Here is a 21,578-nt window from a genome sequence, read left to right as displayed (position 1 = left end):
TCTGTCTGTCTGTCTGTCTGTCTGTCCCTCTCTCTCTCTCTTTCTCTCTCTCTCTCTCCTTGTTCACCAGAGGAGCAAATACAGGGGTGTTGAACAAACTGATCTGTGCCTTTTCTGGAATTCCTAGATTCTGAATGATCTTATACCTCAGGGGGTGGTCCGAGTTGAGGAGAAGCTACAAGCCTGCAACTGTATCACAGATGCTCTATCATGTACGGGTTTATTGCTTTTATACAAATAGTGCAACACCCATACACTACCTGAGCATATCGCTTATTTGCATGGGGAGTGGGAAGCAGTGGGGAGGACTATTAGGCTCAGGTCAAAGGACTCCCCACTATTACCTAATGCATCCTAAGAAAACATTGGGGTGTAATAAAAGCAATGAACTGTGCAGGAGGGCTGGGGTAGTCCCACTGTACTCTGTCACATTTTGAATCCTAGAAACTGTATTTTAGGAGGAAGAACATGGGATTTACCTCTACCTGAACTTTCTTATTGAACAGGACCAGGAGAATAGCTAGAAATACTATTTGGTGGTTAAATTTTTATGTATATCTATATCTGGACACACCTGTATACGTACATATAAAACAGTGGATACATACATATATAAAGTATGTACAATATAATAGAACATATGCATAAAATAATAAATTATAATGATAAGCAGACTATAATTATAAAACATATGCATATAATAATGTATAATAATACACACATAAAAAGTATGTGTATATGTATATGTGTATATATTCTTGCAACTATGTATATATGTGTATGTATACAACAGTTGTGTGTATATGTGCACACGCAAGACATAGAATTAGGAAAGATCTAGTTTCAAATTCCACCTTGGACACTTACTATCTACTTGAACATGTGAGGTCACTTGGCCACCCACACTGAGCCTCTGTTTCATCATCTGTAAAAAGGAGGTACTAAAACTTGCACCATATGCCTCTACTGCAGGAATTTATTAAAATCCTGCTATGTGTAAGGCACTGAGGATACAGGCATAAAACAAAAAATTACCCGTGACCTCAAGAAGCTTATAGTCTATTAAATGACCTTACATTCTCCTGAAGGAGTTTGCATTCTACTTCACTAGTTGTAAGAAAAGTACTTAGTAAACTTTAAAGCAATATGTAGATATACTTTTATTACTGATGATGTCACTAAGTTCAGAGAGGGGTGTCATAGTCTCAGCACCCAGTTTAAATAGCTACCAGGTGAGGCTCTGGGGGAGCAGCAGATAGAGCAATGGGCTATAATTAAGAAGTTGTTGTTCAGCCCAGTTATTTCAGTTGGGTCTGACTCTTCCTGACCCTATTTGGAGTTTTCGTGGCAAAGATACTGAAGTGGTTTGCCATTTCCTTCTCCAGCTCATTTTACAGGTAAGGAAACTGAGGCAAACAGGGTTAAGTAACTTGCCCAGGGTCACACAGCTAGTAGGTGCCTGAGACCAGATTTGAACTCAGAAAGATGAGTCTTCCTGACTTCAGGCCCAGTACGCCCCATAATCAGGAAGATTTGAGTTCCAATGTGATCTCAGGCATTGACCAGCTGTGTGATCCTGGGCACGTCATAGCAACATCGATCAGTTTCAGGTTCCTTACCTATAAAATGGGGATAATTATAAGCACCTACCTCCCATGGATGTTGTGAGGATAAAGCGAGTCATTTGTAAAGCCCTTAGTACAGCCCCTGGCACACAGCATGTGTTTAGTATTATTACATCTAATGCAATACATCTTTAAACAAGTAAATTTGAGAAGTAAATGCAAAGCCCATAGCTCTGAAAGAAAACAGATTTCTGTAACTCTTCCTGGAACTTAGTGAGTGGTGACAGAATCCATTTGTGGTATTCTATGCTTCTTCTTCCACATCTGACAAAAATCATTCAGGCAATGCTAAGAGTCACATTTGCCTCATGGTAAGTAGGAAGTTTATGTTTCTAGCAATTATTTTTTCCTGGAACAAAGGGAAGAAATAATACTTCAGTGTCAGGATTATTTAAGCTACTGCAGTTAATGAGAATGTACATCAACCCTACTTCATCCAGCTACGTCCTCCTCTAATTGTGCTCTGCACAGACAGAATCCAGGTACTGTTTGACTGGTATAACTAATCATCCTTGACACTGATGGTACACTTACTATTTCTAGAAATCAATCTCTGTTCCCACAGGCAGTTAGGTAGGTGCAGTGGATAGAGTACTGGGTTTATAACCAGGAAGACTCATCTTCCTGAGTTAAAATCTGGCCTCAGACACTTACTAGCTGTGTGACCCTGGGCAAGTCACTTAACCCTGTTTGCCTCAGTTTCCTCATCTGTCAAATGAACTGAAGAAGGAAATGGCAAACCACTCCAATATTTCTGCCAAGAAAACCCAAATGGGGACACAGAAAGTCAGACACCACTGAATAAACAAAAAAACCTTCTGTTTACACTACAAAGAGCCCTGAGATTGTCAGGCCTAGGTGATTTGTTTAATTAAAAAATAAGTTTCATCAATGGTTTTTATTTTTCACACCATGACTACTTCTCAATAACTACCTCGCTAAATAGAATCTTCCTTTGGAACAAGGAGACAGTTAAGGGAATCACTCCAACACAGCAACTGTATCTGACAGGATGTGAAGCATTTCACACCTGTAGTCCCACCTGGAGAGGCGAGCAATGTGTTTCATCGTTGATCTGAGTGTTTTGTTTTGCATTTACTACGACAGGATTCTGATTTTTCTCTGCTCAGCAACAGTTGCTCAGGAGAGGTTCTTAGCTCAAGCAATATTTTGTTTGCTTTTTTGTTGTTTGTTTTGAGACCAGGTCTCCTTATCTCCTCATCAGACTGGAAGTGCATCAGCCACTCACAGGCCCAATACCCCTCTGATTGTCATAGAAGCTTTGATCTGTTCCATTTACAACCTGCACCAGGTCACCACTCCTCAGGCAGCCTGGCAGCCTGAACTCCCATCAGGAAGGCCAGACTGTACCTCTGGAAACACAACATAATGGTCCCAGAATGAGCGCAGATGCCCAATTAGCTGTAGTCCTCTTGCCGAGAATTCCTCAGTTCAAGTAATCCACCAGCCTCAGTTTAAGGGTTGCAGCAATTACAAGCATGTGCCATCATGTCCAGCATTGACAAATACTTTGGAAAGCAAATCTCAGGAACTTTTCTGCTAGCACCTTAGTCCAGATCAGTTTTAAATGTGTCTGTACTCAAAATAATAAACGCTAAAGCATGATGGCTATTTGATGGTATCTGCAGGTAACAAAATGAAAGATGACCAATGATATATGTGAGTTACCAATACATATTTTTTCTGTAACACATATGTAAATATATATATATATATATACTTATATCTGTATTTATATACATACTGAGGGGAGAGAGAGACAGACAGAGAGAGACAGAGAGAAGAGAGACTCCCTATCTTGCCTAGGATAGAAGTACAACAGGCCCTATTCCAATTCTGATTGTTATGGAAGCTTTATTCCATATACATACATATAAACATGCATGCATGCATGCATGCATGCATGAATGAATACATATAGATACACATATATAATGTATTTATGCATGCATGATATGTGTATGAGTATATATGTATGTGTACACAGGTTCTGGAACAGTTTGCCCCTCCTTAGGCTGCATGGCAACCCTGCTCACCATATTGGTGCCAGGTGTAGTGTGAACACCCAGTAGGCTCCAGGCCTTCTGCAGCTCAGAACTCCCAAACTCTGGTGATTCACCAGTCTTAGCATCCCCAAGCAGCAGGGACTACAGGGAGGGGCCAGTCCGCCCATTCCCTGTAATTATATAACTATATCCCTCTATAGCTAAAGCCATTTTTCTATATCTATATCTCTATTCCTATACCTTTCTCTTTATACCTGTAGCTATGGCTGTATACCTAGATCTCTATTTCCATATACCTATAGCTGTATCTCTACATCTATACCTCTATCTCTATACCTCTATTTTTATCTCCATATACATATAGTTATAGCCATATCTCTACATCTATATCTATATAGCTACATACCTCTACACTTATCTCTGTATCTCTACTTAACTATCTCTATATATCTATAGCTATATCTGTATCTACATAGTTATAACTACACACACACACACACACACACACACACATATATACATATACAGATAGTCTTCTTTGCCTGTATAGATATTTAGCTATCTCTGTATCTTTATCTATAGCTATATACTTATATCTATATCTTTACCTCTATACCTGGGGTGGATGGGATGTTCAGGGAGGACTAGCACATCTGGTATGATGGCATGCTGAGCCCTTTTCAGGGCTGATCAGGCACCTTTGATATCTACCTTCACCCAACTCTCACCCATAGAAGTTGTAGAAGTGTGGCATAGTGGCCACACTTGGTAAAAACAGTCTCAGCAGACAGGCTAAACCAGCTTGAAGGTAACTGATAGGCCTCAAACCTGTAGGTGAGTTAGGGGGATGTCTACCAAAAGTATGTGAAGAAATCCCCCAGTGGAATGGGCAGAAGAGAAACATTTGTTCCAACAGCTGAAGCAGGCTCTATGGAGTGCTTAGAGCTTGGTCAGGCATTGAAGATGCCAAGGTCATCCATTGCATCCTGGGCCATCATCAGTTGTCTTGACTTTTGTCCTGCCACTGGACTTCGATGACTTAGGAAGAGAGAGAAAAACTGAGGATTTTGGGTAACCCTGCCTCACTTAAATTCAAGTCAAGACATTCTCTGTGATGTCATTGGTCCTCTTCAAAAATGAAAGAGGAACAACACTTCTATACCTATATCTCTATCTGTATCTATAAAGTTATATATATAATATATATATATTCTTTTATGTATATATCTATATCAATAGCTATATATATATATATCTATATATACATATAGATATATATACCTATCTTATAAGCCCACATCTAAATAATTGAGTATCTAATCCTGCACAAGTGTCCCCATTTGTCTCTACATTTAGGGAGATCAATTAATCAGTCAGCAATTAGAGAACACTAACTGTAGGAAATGAGGTCCCTATCATGGAAGCATATTGCTGGAGGAGACTTTTAGGATCATCAGATCTAATCCCTCTCAGAAGGAAAGTAAGCTCTGGAGAGCTGAAGTGATTTGCCCATGGTCCCAAAGTCAAATGTGTGGGCAGGTCGCTGCCTTGTGGTCCTGTGTGTTTGTCATTCTCAGGTACATTGCCTCTGCTGCTGTATAAAAGGAGACGATCACAATGCTGGTGACAGAAAAAAAAAAGCTCCAGACCTTCTCCTCCTTCCTGTCCTCCTCCACTTCACATACCTTATGTCTTCCCAAGACTGCTGCAGGTTAACATGGACTATATCCCACTGCCAGTCAGCTCAAGATGATGCCCCTATTCTATTGCCATACATAGAAAGATAAATTCACTGACACTGAGAGAAGGAAAGGACATGGACAGGGCAATCCCCTTGTTTTATAGATTAGACCACTGAAGCCCAGGGAGGCTCCTCACAGTCACGTACCTCTTTCCTGGGTTTCCCAGCCAGGTGTTTATCATTTAAGATAAAGAAGCCTCATCGAACATGGTGGCACAAACTTATAACCCCAGCCCCCAGGGAGGCTAGAGCTGATGGATCTCTTGACCTCAGAAGTTCTGAGCTACAGTGCACAAGCGGGTCAAGGGTCCTCACTAAGTTCAGAATTAATCAAGTTAGCTCCTAAGAGCAGGGCAGGGGACGGGGTGCCCTTGTGCAAATCAGCTCATCAAAGTGGGATGGAAGTCACGAGAAACCTCTCCACTTCCAGCTTGGCTTACATAGGGAGACTCAGTGTGTGTACGTGCATGGATATATACATGTGTATGTATTATGTGTATGTGTGTATATGCATCATATGTATAGGCACACACGTGTATATGTGTGTACATATACATATCAATATATGTGTGTTTCTATATACATAGCTGAAATAGATATATATTATAGTATTACAATATTTGTTATAAATATATTTGTATGTATATATGTGCGTGTATACACTGTTGTTATAAGCTATCACTCTAGGCATATATACATGCATACATATGTAAGTACACAGATGCATATATCTCAAGTGTATAGAGGCACATACATATATATGTGTATAGACACATACAGATATATGTGTCTATACACACATGAAATATACATGTGTGGCATTCAAATATTTCTTATAAATATATATTTGCGTGTGTATATTTATGCATATACACACTGTTGTTACAATCTATCACTCTAGGCATGTATGTATACATACAGATACACATATGTCTACGCACACATGAAATACACATTGTAGTATTATAATATTTATTATAAATACATTTACATATATGTATGTATATGTATGCATATACACACTGTTGCTACAAGCTATCACTCTAGTTATGTATGTGTGTATAAATACATACATCCATACACTCATGTGTCCAGAGAGAGATCTTTAATTTTAACTCATAACTACAACATGTATCTATGAGGCCATAAGTAGACACATGACATTAATGTTCACCTGTGGATTCTATGAGACTCTGGATCACGAAACACCATGATCTCAAAATTGTACGTAACCCAAAAGGCAGTAGTAGTAAATAGATATCAATATATTACCAATTTTGACTTACATGCAAGAAACATTGCAGAAGACATCATCAATAATGTGTTTGGCCAAAAAAGGAGGTGAGCTAGTCATATACCTTGTTAACAGATAGATCAGAACCATGACAAGATTCAGGCATATGACTTTTTTTGTCCCAGAGTGCCAAATTTAAAGAACATTACAAGAATTTTTTGTCCTTAAGCAGTATAGAAATAACAGAGCTTAGCACCTTAGCAAGGAAGATACAAGACTGTCCAATTCTCTCTCTCTCCCACTCCAAGCGGACATATCCCAGGGGAGCTCAGCCCCAGCCTGGCAAATTTGTCAGCAGCCAATTCACACAGCAGCCCTAAGCTGTCCTAGATTAAAGTATGGACTGGAAGGCATACTTTTTGTCACTTGCCCCAAGTAAGGTTTATATTGTCCCTGACACAAGTATTGCTAGTCACAGCTCTGAGATGGATGGAAGGAAGGAAGGAAGGAAGGAAGGAAGGAAGGAAGGAAGGAAGGAAGGAAGGAAGGAAGGAAGGAAAGAAGGAGGGAAATAGCACTTATTAAGACCTTATGATGTATCAGTTATTGTGCTAAGTCTTGGGGATACAAAAAGAAAACGTGAGACAAGTCCATGATCTCAGGAATCTCACTCTGTAATTGGAAGAGACAACACATAAAAGAGACAGTCCAAATGCTACAATCCAACCATAAAATATGAAAAGAGCTAGAAGAAAACTTCTAGTCAATTGGCTAAGTTCCCAGTGGCACAGGAATAAACAGACTGCATTCTTAGTCCTGGAAGACCTTCGGAAAGATACGAATAAGAATCACCCCACCGGAAAGGTGTAGATGGGTTGTGACCTGCACTGCTAGAGGAAGTCTACAGCTGAGATCATAGATCATGGAAATAATGACATATATGCCATCTCCTCAGTGGGGTAATCATTCCTACTACCTCATGATTTGGCGCTTTATCTTTTTTTCTTTTATTCTTTTACTTACTTCATATGTAGATATTTTGGTTCTCTGTGGGCAGATGCTATGTCTCACATTTGTAACCCAGTCCTATCCCTAGCCCTATAGCACCTACCATGATGTTGAGCTTCAGTAGGTCTCAAACACTTATTGCCCTCCTGCCTCACCTCTGTTGCTAGAGAATAAAAAACAAGTGTCCCCATGAGTTCTTAAAAACTTGCATCTATATAATGTCTGGAGGTTGACAAAGTGCTTTCCTCACAATAACCTGGTGAGATAATTATTTCAAGTACTATCATCCCCATTTTAAAGAGAAACCCAAGGCTACTAAGTGTCAGGGACAGGGGGAAAAAGCCCCTAGTGGAATTCAACCTCTGGAATCCTTCCATCTCCAATAATCATCATCTTATATTTCTTCTGCCCTTTGTCACTAAACTGCTTGAAAAGGCCATCTACAATAGATGCTTTCACTTTCTCTGTCTTCCCACTTTCTTCTCAATTTTCTGTATCTGGCTTCCAATTTCATCATTCCATTGAAACTGCTCCCTCCAAAGTTACTAATGATTTTTTCGTTGCTAAATCCAATGGCCTTTTCACAATCCTCATTCTCCTTGACATCTGTTTGATACTGTTGATCACACCTCCTCCTTATATTCTCTCTCCATATATAGGTTTTTGGGATATCACTCTGTCCTGGTTTTCCTCTGACCTACTTGACTACTCCTTCACTGTCCCCTTTGCTGGATTCTCTTCCAGATCACACCTCTAACTATAGGTGACCCTCAAGGTTATGTCTTAGACCCCATTCTATAATTCTATCCTACTTCACTTGTGATCTCATCAGTTCCCACAGATGTAATTACCATATCTATGCTGATGATTCCCATATCTACCTATCCTGCCCCAAATTTTCGGCTGATCTCCCATCTTCCAACTCCAACTTCCTTTCAGACATCTCAAACTGGATGCTTGTAAACATCTTAAACTTGGTATGACCAAAATGGAACTCATCTTTTCCCCAAACCCTCTTCCCCTTCTTCCTTTTTTATTACTGTAGAGGACAACTCCATAGTCCCAGTGCCTTAGACTCAAAATTTAGGTGTCATACTGGACTCCTTATATTTCTTACCCTCCTCCTCCATTATCTAATATGTTGTCAATGGCTGCAGACTTCACTTTTACAACATCTCTTGTGTAAGCCTTCTTTTCTCCTCTGACATTGCTACCACTCTACTGTAGGCCCTCACCCCTCATGCCTTAACAATGGCAATAGCCTACTGCTGGGTCTGCCTGCTTCAAGTCTCTCCCCATTCCAATCTATCCACCATTCAGTCATTAATATGATTTTTCTAAAGTGAAGGTCCAATTATGTCAGCCTCCTACTTAATAAGTTTCAATGACTCCCTATCACCTCCAGAATAAAATATAAAATCCTCATTTGGCATACAAAATCCTTCATAATTTAGCCACTTCCTATCTTTCCAGTCTTCTTACACCTTACTCTTCACTACATACACTTTGATTTAGTGACACAAACCTCCTGGCTATTCCTCAAGCAAGACACTCCATCTTTCAGCACTGGGCATTTCTCTCTGACTGTCCTCATGCCTGGAATGCTCTCCTTCTGATCTGACTAATAACCTCCCTGGCTTCCTTTAAGTCCCAACTAAAATCTCATCTATTACTGAAAGCCTTTCCCAATGCTTCTTAATGCTCTTTCCTCCCCTCTCTCAATTGTTTACTATTTATCCCATACCTGGTTTACTTGGTATACATATACATACACACACACACACACACACACACACACACATATATATATATATATATACACACATACATATTTGTATGCTATTTCCTTCATTAGGTGGTGAGTTTCTTGAGGTCAGGGAATGTCTTTGTCTCTTTTTGCATCCCCAGAACTTAACACAGTTCCTGGCACATAGAAGATGATTAAAAAATGTTTGTTGCTTGACTGATTGATTGAATGAATTAGTACCAAAAGATTTGCTCTCAAGTTTCAGTTCTGCCATTTGCTACATGACATTGAGAAATTCTTTATTTTTAGACCTGTTTCTTCATCCATCAGATAGATATAATAATGCTTATTCTACCTACCTTGAAGAATCATTGTAGGAATCCTGTAAGTGCTTTGAAAATTAAGTACTTAGTAAAGTATTATTCTTGTTATATCACATATTTTATTGAAGGTTTGTTAATCCCCTGTGACAGATCCTGCCATTGAATCATAAAGGCAGAAAAGAATTAAAGATCATGTAATTTAATCCCTTTTACAAATAAGGACATTGTGGCTCATAGAGTGCAAATCGGACATTTGCATTCTCCAATTTGTTTTGCTGCCCTCCATATTACCGTATTTCTTCTTCCAATTCCAAGTTCAACTCTCTCTCTCTCTCTCTCTCTCTCTTTCTCTCTCTCTTTGCCTCTGTCTCTCTCTCTCCCTCTCTCTGTCTTTGTCCCCATCTTTGTCTGTGTATATGAATATATACATAACTACAGATATTTGTATAGAGTGGTATAAAATTTAAATATTTGCTCTTCTACTTTCACACATTACTGGGTTTCTTCTTGATCTGCTTGTGTTTCTGCTACATTTAAAAGACTGAGTTCCTTTTTACATTGATTTCTTGTGGACATTGTTTTAATTTTCCACTTTCACTTTCCACATTCTACATTTACTGACCTCTACCAATTTTTGGCAGCATGGTGTGGTGGAACAAGCACTTGAAGTCAGTTTAAATCTCACCTTTGATGCTTATTATCTGCATGACTGGCTGCAAGTCACTTAATCTCTCTGTAATTCAGTTTCTTCATCTGAAAAATCAGAAAAATGACAACACCTATGCACTTTGGAAACCTTACATTGCAATAGAAAAGTGAGGTATCTTTTATCATTTAACATAGCTTCCACCATCCCTCTTTGGATTCCAAATCCTTTGGCTAGTTTTTTGTCTAGTCAGTAAGATTTCTTCCTTTCCTATTCCTCTGAACCCAACCTCTAGCCCCACTCTTATGCCTTTTTTTTAAACCTCCTTGCACAGGAATAGGTTTAGATGTAAAGATTCAACATCGACTTGGATGGGGACATTTTTAAGAAGTTCCTCAAATGCATTCATCTGAAATAGTGAAGAGATAGTTTCTCCCACCAATATAAGGGTCATCATATTTTTGTGTCTCTCCATATATGTAATACCCAAAGGAGACTATTTGAAAGGCATCTCTACTGTTATATACAGTAAGATTCTGTCCTTGGTACTTGCAAAGTGGACAATTTGGTACTTGCAATTTGGACAATCCAAGACCTTCCAATGGTTAAAGTCTTACTCTTCACTAAACTCTCTGCCTTGACTGTATTGAAAGAAACTAAAATATTATTCATTCATCTTCTCCTCTTGTTTAGAGAAGTGACATTTTCTATTCCCCCACCCCTAACAAGAGACTATTTGCTGTTTACCTTTACATCACTCAAAAGCTATCTCTTTATTAGCATGGAAACTCATTAAGGACAGGGATTGAGTCTTATTTCAAACTTTATATTGCTTCTAGTACCTGGCATAGTGTTCTTGATGTAGGAATTAATACACATATATTTTCTTGGTTAACTTATTTACCTTCTAGCCTTCCTTTTCTGGGCTTTTGGTAAGTGTATAAATCCCAATATATGTAAGATCAACTCCATCCTCTTACTTTTTTTTTGTTTGATTTTTTAGGCAATTGGGGTTAAGTGACTTGCCCAGTGTCACACAGCTAGTAAGTGTCAAGTGTTTGGTCTGAGGCCGGATTTGAACTCAGGTACTCCTGACTTCAGGGCCAGTGCTCTATCCACTGCGCCACCTAGCTGCCACCATCCTCTTTTAGAATTTTTGTTTTTATAAATAACACCATTACACAAAAAGAAACATTTTATTAATTCATTTTTCAATTCAACATTTTTTTCAAAAGAATTCAATATCAAGTGGATAAAAATTATATACCAGACTATGATTTTACTATCACATCACAGGTGTTAGGAAAATGTATGCATATCCCCTCTAAAAATTGCTCTCCTAGGGAAGAATTGTTATATATTATTTATGTATTATGTTTAACCTACAATTGACCTAAGTAACATTCTAACAAATGGACACACTATTTCAAAGACAAAATTAATGTGGTCAGAAAAATTCAGTACAGCACATAAATAAATTATTTAATTATATAACACTGTAGCAATATACATTATTCTTTAACTATCCATCATTTCACCTTCTTTCTAATCTTACTTCTTGTTGTACTTTACTCCTTTCATTACTTCAAAGAATTTTGGTCTGTCTCAGAAGCAGTGTTTTATTTCTAATGCCCTCTCCCAAAATATTGAAATAAATGGATCATAAGTTATGGGATTCATACCTGGAAGGAAACTTAGAGTTCATTGAGTTCTATACTCTTATTTTACCTCTGAAACCTCTAAAAAGTTAAATGACTTGCCCAAAGTTACCCAGGTATACAAAGACAGCTGTTATCCTGGCTTTGAATCTATCCCACTTTCCACTGATTCTTGACTAGTGTTAACAAAATAGATTTCTCTAATTAGTAACGGTCACATTTGCAATGAAAGAAAACATTAGCAATGTTCAATTAGTTGCTTTTTTTTTTAATGTGGCAGCTATCTACAGATGGCACTTGCAATTCACCACACACAATATGATGGCAATGAAACTTCTTTATAACAAGGTCCAAAAGACTAAGTACATTTAAATATATTTAGGTCATTTTCATGAGGATCAAAAATACCCCTTTTTTGAAGTGGGGAAAATAGCCCTTCCAAAGAACCTTGCAATGGGGAGAAGGAAGAAAGCCCCTACAGCTTTCTCATCATTTCAGGAGCCTGCCTTCTGCAAAGGAACCCAGAGACCCTAATCAGACTCTTCGACAGTTACCTTTCCCTAAAGCATTAACAAACACCTAGGGATTCCCCATTGGAAAGCATATTTCCAACCCCCAGCCCTTTTTGAATTATAAATCATGAAGATCTTCCTTTGACTGAAGCTAATGCCTGCTATAATTCTCACGAGGACTCACATTGACTGGAATCATACTCATAAACCTATCTTGAAATCTGAAGACATGTCAATCCTTATTGGAAAAGAAGCAGGGTAATGAATATCTTTACAAATAAGTGAACATCACATTCATGATTTTTTTTAAACAAAGGCATAAGATTACATTGAAGCCCCACTATATATAATACACAGAATAAGAATATTATGTATCTATTTCTACATTTTTTTTGGTGAGGCAATTGGAGTTAAGTGACTTGCCCAGGATCACACAGCTATTAAGTGTTATGCGTCTGAGGCCAGATTTGAACTCAGGTTCTCCTGACTCCAGGGCCGGTGCTCCATCCACTGCATCACCTAGCTGCCCCTATTTCTACATTTTCAAAAACATTATTTTTAAGAAAGAAAAAAACTGAATAATTACAGTGAAATTGATCCAAAGAGAACATATGAAATGTAAAGAATCCAACTGCTTTTTGCCCAATAGGTTCCACTTTGAAGTAATTGTGTTGCTTTCTTTATTTTGAATGAACCCATAAAGGGAAGGCAGGGGCCAGGGTGGAGGGGCGGATATGGAAGAAAATCACAGTATACGATGCAGTCAGTAAATTGTGTTTTACACTTGAGTGACAGCAACTTACTGATGGCTACAAGAAGTGCTGATGGTTACTATAGGCAGCTGAGTGAATGTTAGTTTTATGATATTCCTACCAGACCTAATTTACAAACTTAAGTGTATATATGAAAATGGTGAGCCCAGGCCTAACCCAGGATAAGTGAAACAAACCACAAATGTTTAAAAAGATATAACAATTAACAGTGTTTCAAAATGATCAAATCATATCCTGTTTTATCTATTTGCATTATCTAGATAAAAAGCAGAAATTACTCTAAACCGGAAAGTTAATCAGAGTTTACATTCCTTTATTTTGCTGGAAAGTTCAATCTTGGACCCTCTTATTTCAAGAAATGCTAGCCAAATATGAATTTTGTTTCAAGAAATGTCTTCTCATTGAATCCTGAGGCATTTCCCCCCTCCAAATGTCAAATGATTGATAATACTGAAGGTTTCATTTTATTTCCTAAAGTCTTCTAAACAACAATGTTCAGCAGACTGAGAGGATCCCCATTGTAGCAGTTTTTAGGGAGATGAGAAATAAATTAAAAAGCACATCCAAGAACAACATGCTGTTCTCTGGAGAAAAGTGTGTTTGCAGAGTAATTTGTGAGAAGAGGTGCATGTTGTGAGTCACATGGACATCTCTAGTCATAGCCCTACGATGTTGGGAGAAGTCAGGTAAATTTATTTATCTTCTTTCCTCATTGAAATGGTGAACATGCAATCTCTTACTGCTTTCAAATTTTACATGCAAAATTTTTCTTCCATCTTCTTGGAAAGAAACCATGTGTAACATTTCTGTTTATGTTCATAATTCAGCCCACAATCCACTGTAAACAAAGTCCCCTTTTGGCATGACTTGGTTTGCACAATTGCACATAGATATTGACAATCAGCTCTCCAAGGAATCAACAGCAGAAGTTTTGACTCAACTGCTGGTTTTCTTCTTAGAATGGGTTGAAAGAGGATATGCCTAAGGACCTCTTTAAAAGCCACATGATGACTCTAACTGGAATCCATTCCCCAACTTTTCAGAAACCACACTCCTTAGACATTGGTAGCCTCGGTAAAAGAGTCATTGGGACAGGTGTTCTTCTTTATCTCAAGATCCTTCTTGGCTTTGAATGTCACTGACACCTCTGAGTGAATGGAGTCCACCCGCTGCTCACAATGAAAGGCAGAGAGGAAGGCCTTTCTATAGTTGCTATTCATCCAGCCATAAAGAAAGGGGTTAGCAAAAGTGGAACACATGGCAATGATATGAAATATCGTGAAAATGAGCTTGTATTCCTTCAGGTTCAAGACCTGGTTATCAATGTCAATGGCGAGCTGGAAGGCATGAAAAGGCAACCAGCTAACTGCGAACACCACTACCACACATACTAGCATCTTGGTAGTTTTATGCCGACGCTGATGGTAGTGGTCACTGGCCACCCCAGGGCTAATATGATTCTTCAACTTACTCCAGATCTGTATATAAGCAAATGATATGATACCCAAGGGCAAAACATACAGGATCAGCAAGCAAGAGAGACTATAAATTGTACTATACATGCTGTTTTCCTCACCTGGCCACTTCTCAGTACAGACCATGATCTCAAAGTCAGGTATTATCTCAATCAGAGAATACTCCCGGAAAATAGCCAGGGGACTAGCCAGCAAGGCACTGATTCCCCAGGCCAGACCAATGATCAGGAAACTGATCTTCTTAGAAATCTTGCTTTCCAGATGGTAAACAATGCAACGGTGTCTATCCAGGGCAATCACAGTTAGGGTGATTGTGGACACTTGCACTGCTAAGCCCTGGGCATAGGGCACCAGGTGGCACAGGATAGGACCCATTTTCCATTCTCCCATCAAGGTGTAAGTAAGGGTGAAGGGGAGGCAAAGAGTGTTCACTAGAAGATCTGCCACTGCAAGATTAGCAATAAAGAAGTTGGTAACAGTACGCATACTCTTGAATTTGATCACCACATGGATCACTAAGGCATTGCCAATTACTCCCAGCAAGATGATAGTGCAATAGGCCAATATGAGGACAACCTGAACTTCAATCAACTTGGTGCTATCAGTAAGCCCTGGTTTAGGGTCAGCAGCTAGCTGACCTCTTGGGGTAGTTTGTGCTGTCCCATACAATTCAACTTCTGTTTCCTCCGTGGTCTGATTCTCTTCTGTCTGTGCTCCTGTTGGCCCCACGTTCATTCTGCACAGCTGCCCTGGGCCTAGAACTAGCACAAGGATCATTCAAACAGAAAATTAGGAAAGATAAAACAAAGAGAAATCACTTAGCCTAGAGATAATTTTGCACTTGCAGTTAGATAATCAGAACCAAAATGCAAATTCCCTGTGCCATGAAATTTGCATGAAACAGGATCCTATTAGGAGATAATTCTTTGTTATAAGGATTTGATTAATATGCTAGTTTTCTGGGAGCTCCAATCAACTATGTGCAGTGAAAATATTTCCAAAGAGAATATTTGAAATGTGTTCCCTTTTGTATATACAATCAAACTATATTAGAATGGGATGCAAGGTCCCTAATATAGTTTATATATCCCTAAGATACTTTCTTTCAATAATAAGGCTTTGCAATTCTAGTTTCTAACTCTAGAAGAAACCATGAATTAGTAACACCTTATCTCCAATGTTTTGTTTTCTGGATTCACCAACAGCACTTCAAAACAGCTATAGCTCTTAGCTACTTAATAGGTATATCCTAGGGGGAGGGGAGGGTGAAGTAAACATAGGTACAGCCAACTTCCAATTACTTACTTTTTTATTAATTGTATTAATTTTTCTATGTGGTATCTGATTCTAATTACCATCCCACAGACTTCCAGGTCATGTGAGTATACTTATCACTCTTAGTACTAGTCTAAAGAAAAATATAGTTTGGAAAGGCCAATCCATTGAGACACAGTCTAGAATTTAGAGATTTAAGGTACCTAGTCCTACGCCCTACATTTACAGATGACACCAAGAGACATGTAATAACTTTCCAAAGGTCTCAAAAGAAAAGCTTGGTAATAATAATCCAAAATTAATATAAATAATATAAATATTATTCATAAATATTCTCTCTTCCATTGGAGCAGGTAATTGAGAAGTGACTAAATAACATTCCTATAGAGAGGCAATGGAGTATTGGGGAAAGAACACTGGATTTGAAATCAGAAGACCGGACTTCCATTTACTTCATGTCAGAGTAAGTCACTTTATCTCTCTGGGTCCTAGTTCCACCGTCTGCAAAATGAGAGGTCTAGACTACACGATTTCTAAATCCTCTTTCATCCCACCCCCCAACCCCCCACAAAACCCTACAATCTTTTCTCCTAGGAACAGCTAAATGTCATCTTGACCAACTTTTTGTCACTAGCACTACCAAGAAAGAACATCAGTTCTGGAATTTTACTCAAATCAATTCAGGTTTCTAACAAATATTAAAAAAGATACTTTTCTTTATTTAATCAATATGGGTTTTGTGAAAACCTAATATTTAGGTTTTACTTTGGGGAGAGACTAATGAGGGATGGCCTAGAGCCCTAGGCCTATAATTTTATCAATTCTTTAATGCAATCCGGAGTAACAACTGTTAGAGGGTTTTCTAGGGCACCTATGGAGAGGCTAAAACACTTGCTAATGATCACACGGAGAAAACGTGCCAGAAGATGAACTTGAAGCCAAGATTCTCTGACTCCAAGGCCAGTCCTCTATTGACCACTTACATTGCTGCCCTCTGTTTACTGCACCAGGGTTTTCTTTGGTGTAAGAAGCTCCTGCTGAGAAATAATGCAGATGAGTACCTTGTCTGAAACTTAGAGTTGCTTGGGTCACTGAGAGTATAAGTGACTTGCCCAGGGTCACACTGCTAGTAGGTGTCAAAGGCAGAATTTTAACTCAAGCCCTCCTGACCAGTCTCCCTATACACTGTTTACTATTAGCTTAGAAAAACTAAGAGCCAAAAAACTTTGGACCCTGTTTCATATCTTCTTCCTTTCTCTGTATCATCCCAACAATTCTTGCCCCGAGTAGTATTTCCCTTAAACTGTTTAAGAGCCTTCAACTTTACCTGAAAGAAGGTTTGAAAGAAACCAATTAAGTATATTTTTAAAGTTTAAAAATTTTAAAGTTTAAAAAGTTAAATTGTTAAAAATTTTACCAAAATTTACAGAAATCCAGGGCTTGATTCCTCAAATTAACTACAGATTGGTAGATATAAGCAGAATTCTTTTCTTTTCTTTTTCTTTGCTTTTTCTCCTTAATTCACTCTTTTCTGACTTCTTGGTTCAGTTATAGTTACACTTTAAAGCTTATATGTAGCTAAGCTCTAAGCACAGATACCATTTTCCTGTTGTCGTCTTTTTTTTCAGAACTCTACTGGTCTCCTGCCAGTGCACTGCTTTTCCAAAGGAGGTGTCATCCCCAGGTTGCACTTCTAAGGAAGTAGATGTGAGAAAAGATAGGTACAAAGAAAGAGGGAGTTGTCACTTGGTATCTGAAGAAGTGTTATAATTTACAAAATAAAACCAAAGAAATACCAAACAATTTATAAACTTTTGCTTCGACAAAGGAAAGAAACACATTTCCACATTATTTGAGACACCCTGGGAGAAGGAGGAATGAATAAGCAATCATTCTGGAATAACTTATACGTTAAGAAAGGAGTTCTGAGCCTTTTTGTGTATCATGGACCCTTGTGATAGTCTGACATAGCCTATGGACCTCTTCTCAGAATAATGTTGTTAAGTGCATAAGATAAATTGCATAGCATTATAAAGGGAATTTCAATTATATTGAAATACAGTTATCAAGATATTAAAAAAAAAAGGTCACAGAACCCAGATTAAGAAGCCCTGCCTTAGGAAAAAAGCAAGTTGGGTTTCTCCAATTAGCTGGTTCTCTAGGAATTCAGAGTTGGAAGGAACTTACAGGTCACCTAATCCAATCCCTCATGCAGTTGAGTCCCAAAGAAGGTAAGGGACTTGTTCAAAGACAGATAGGTAGTAAAGTGGCAATAGTGGGGTTTGAACCCAGCCCATGAGACTCCAAATCCACTGGTCTTTCTACTATACTTCATGGTATCATAAGGTCATATATTTAGAAATAGAAGGACCCAGAGGCCTTGCAGTCTGGCTCCCTCGTGTTATAAATGAGGGAACTGAGGTACAGAGAGGTTTAAGTGACTCGCCCACAGCCATACAACTATTAATTATCTAAGACAGAATTTGAACTCAGTACTTCCTGACTCTAAAGAGTTCTATACACTATGGCTGCCACTAAACAAACAAGAAAACAAACAAACAGAAAAACCTTTAAATTAGCTGATGCTAGGGAAGAGTAAATTATTAAGTCTAAACACAACATGAATAAAAAATCTATTTGTATTTGCAGAAATTTCTGCAATAGTCTAATGCTGTCCAAGATGATCATTTGTTAAATTGCACATTTCCACAATTTTCCTTCCTATTCCTAATATTTTCCAGGTAATTATCTCAGACACATTCCTAGAATTCATGCTAAATGATCTGCTATCCTTCTCCCCTCCAGCCATTTGGGAAACAGAGCTGGGGAGGGGGGCGGGGAAATCAGGCAGATGCTTGTTTGGGGATAGTGGTAGAGAGAGAAAAATATGCAACTAATATTCCAGTAATGTTCCTACTCTGTGGGATTAAGTTTATGTCCTTCTATCCAAATGAGGTGAAAGCACTTTGAAAACTGTAAAGTAAGGCTTACAATAAATTATCAAAGATATAGGAAGAATACATTATTATTGTTCTTAGCATCATTCCCTAATCTTCTCTACGAAAATGACAGAAATAAAAAACAAACTGCGGTCTCCCTTGTAAAAGGCTTCGAAGCTTCCAGCTTTTGGCCGCTTTTCCTTCTTCCACATCTGCCCCCACGCTTGTAGCCACTGGGTGGACACTCTGAGAGGACAATGAAGAGATGCTCCATCCCCTACCTCGATGACTCCCTCTTGCCATGCTTTTGAGTAATAGGTATAAAGCCCAAACAGCTTGTGACTCTGGGGTGAAGTTTCCCTCTCAATTTGCAATTGGGAAGAGGAATGCAAGAGGTCTAAGAGTGAAGAGGAAGCAAGTTTTCAGACATGGGGTAGGGAAAATAAGGGTGTACCATTGATCCATAAGGGAGTTACCTGAACCCAAACAAATAACCCTGAAAAGAAGCCTCAACTTCCCTCTCATCCGAAACCTGGCCAGGGTCCTTTCGCATCCCCATTGTCTCAGCAGGAAAGTCAGATGAGGCTTACCGAGCCCGCTTGTCCTTCTCCCCTCTTATCCTCTTGGCTGCAGTCAATGGAAAGGTGCCAAGCTTCAGGGGACCCGGAATATCCCGGAAGACGCAGTCCCGTCCAGTTCGTCCCGTCCAGTCCAGTGCCCAGGGCCAGCGGGAGGAAATTCCCAGAGTTGAGTCCGGGCTCACTCTCCTGGCCCTGACTTCTCTCTTTCTCCACTGCCTCTTTGGCAGCTGGGCGCAGCAGGAGCCAAGCCTCTTTTCATACGGAGAGGAGGGCGGCTCCCACCGGGCTGCGGTGCCCGTGATTTCTGCCACCCAGGCTGGTCCAGCCGCTGTAGAGAAAGCACGCCAGATTAGATGGGGAGCCCCGAAGGGACGGGAGAGAGAGCCCAGAAGGGAGCAGGAGGGAAACAGATGCGGGAGAGAAAGCTATCAGTTCCCGGGGTCCCAGACTGGGGAAAAAGGCTGGGCAAGTTCTCTCGGCAGGAAGAGAGGAGGTAAAAGTGACTTACACCCCCATCCCACAGCTGCCTTCCTCGGGGCGCCCTGCGAACCCCTTGCTATTCTGGGCAGAGCTTATGGTCCCACAACCATTCCCACCCCTCACTTTCAACGTGCATTCCCCCTCCAGTCTGCACCTTCCCTCCAACGACGCTTCTGTTATTCATTCAGCCCCCTCCCCCTTCTCTTTCCCTGCGGGCTGTGCAGTACTCTCTTCCCCCCACTTTTCAGGAACCCTGTGCCCTTGAGAGCCCAGGGAGAGAAAGCGAGGGGAGTGGACTTAGCCCCATCTCTAAGGAGAGAGAAGATCTCGATGGTATCCCGAAGAGTAGAAAGACCTTTACTCTGAGTGAGAGCTCTGCTTGGTTCAGAAACTACAACAAGCTCTGAGAGAGCAAGCTTGTTCGCTAAGCAGGGTACGAAATGAATAGAGCCTCGGGGCGGAGAGAGCTGGAAGACCCGCACCTAATCTGCTCCACTACTAAGCTTGTAATGTTTAAATAGGGGAAGAGCAGAGCAAAAGAGGGAACTTTTAAAGCAGGAGTGGGTAGGAGAGGTAGAATTAGACGTAGAAGGGCTACTGAAATAAACATCTTAATTGCGCTGGGAGAGAGCAATGTCTGGTTGTCTGTCTCCCTGCCTCAAACACGCGCGTTCTCACACACACACACACATACACACTCACACACCCTGTTTTAGATGCTAGCACTAGAGCAGAATAAGAGAAACATTCACAGCCAACCACTAGAAATATATTCGAATGCCGCGTTCTGCACTAACCCAGGAACATCACAACTGTCTGTGCCGTAGTAGCTGTCTTAGATAATTGTCTGAGGCAAAACAAAGTGTCTTACCCAGAGTTACATAACTAGTAAGTGTAGAAAGCTGGATTTGATTTGTTTTCTTGCTGACATGTTGGCTGTTCTCAGAAAGCCAAGGCACAGATCAGATGGAAGAGCCTATGTCACCCTGCAAGGGTGCTTTGGCCCATTGCCATTAGCAGATGTTGAACTGACACAGGACAAGTACTATATATTATATTTGCCCACTTTCTGGTGGTTAACATCCTTAAATGATGTTTTTCTTTCCTTGTCGACTCTGTAGCTGTTCAACCCTAGAAATGGTTGAGAAGATTTACCTTTATTCAATGCCCTCAACAGAGGTCTTTAAGTTATATTCAGAGCTACTACACTCCAGGACACAAGATACAAAGGTGTCCCTTAGTGCTTCATTCAAACTTATTCTGAGTCTTGATTAAAAAAAAAAAAAAGAAAACAAAAATAAACAAACAAAAAACCTCCTATGGTTGATTTACAGAGAGGACAACATAGCTAAATAATAATGAGAACATGATTGACATCAGTAGACCTCAAACCTACATTTGCTACATCTACCTTGTTTGTAATTCGAGAGGAGTCACTTTATTGCTTCATTTCAGTAGGAAGGGCAATGTCCATTCCCTTCTATCATCTGGTGAGCGTTATGAAGACCATTTAGGGTATGCTTACAATTATGTT

At 39.6% G+C, this 21,578-nt stretch overlaps 1 protein-coding gene across 2 annotated transcripts; it reads right to left on the bottom strand.

The window, feature by feature from the left end:
* Positions 1-13,590: 13,590 nt before the first annotated feature.
* On the bottom strand, positions 13,591-19,838 carry NPY2R (neuropeptide Y receptor Y2). Of its 2 annotated transcripts, XM_027866944.1 has the most exons (4): positions 19,574-19,838; positions 17,644-17,737; positions 17,028-17,081; positions 13,591-15,530 (listed from the first exon to the last, which is right to left on the bottom strand). In XM_027866944.1, the coding sequence occupies exon 4, from the start codon at positions 15,502-15,504 to the stop codon at positions 14,350-14,352; it is 1,155 nt and encodes a 384-aa protein (XP_027722745.1). In that variant the 5' UTR covers positions 15,505-15,530; positions 17,028-17,081; positions 17,644-17,737; positions 19,574-19,838; the 3' UTR covers positions 13,591-14,349. The 2 variants fall into 2 exon arrangements, with proteins under 2 accessions (XP_027722745.1, XP_027722746.1); XM_027866945.1 differs by lacking the exon at positions 17,028-17,081.
* Between the last annotated feature and the right edge of the window lie 1,740 nt (positions 19,839-21,578).

Source organism: Vombatus ursinus, unplaced genomic scaffold, assembly GCF_900497805.2.
Source record: "Vombatus ursinus unplaced genomic scaffold, bare-nosed wombat genome assembly UNPS02014784.1, whole genome shotgun sequence".
In the NCBI taxonomy this organism is placed as follows: Eukaryota; Metazoa; Chordata; class Mammalia; order Diprotodontia; family Vombatidae; genus Vombatus; species Vombatus ursinus.
The sequence above is the reverse complement of the archived record's forward strand: the minus strand, read 5'-3'. Positions and strand labels throughout refer to the sequence as shown.

Coding starts and splice junctions, on each gene's coding strand:
- NPY2R (XM_027866944.1), bottom strand. CDS start 15,504: ATGAACGTGGGGCCAACAGGAGCACAGACAGAAGAGAATCAGACCACG.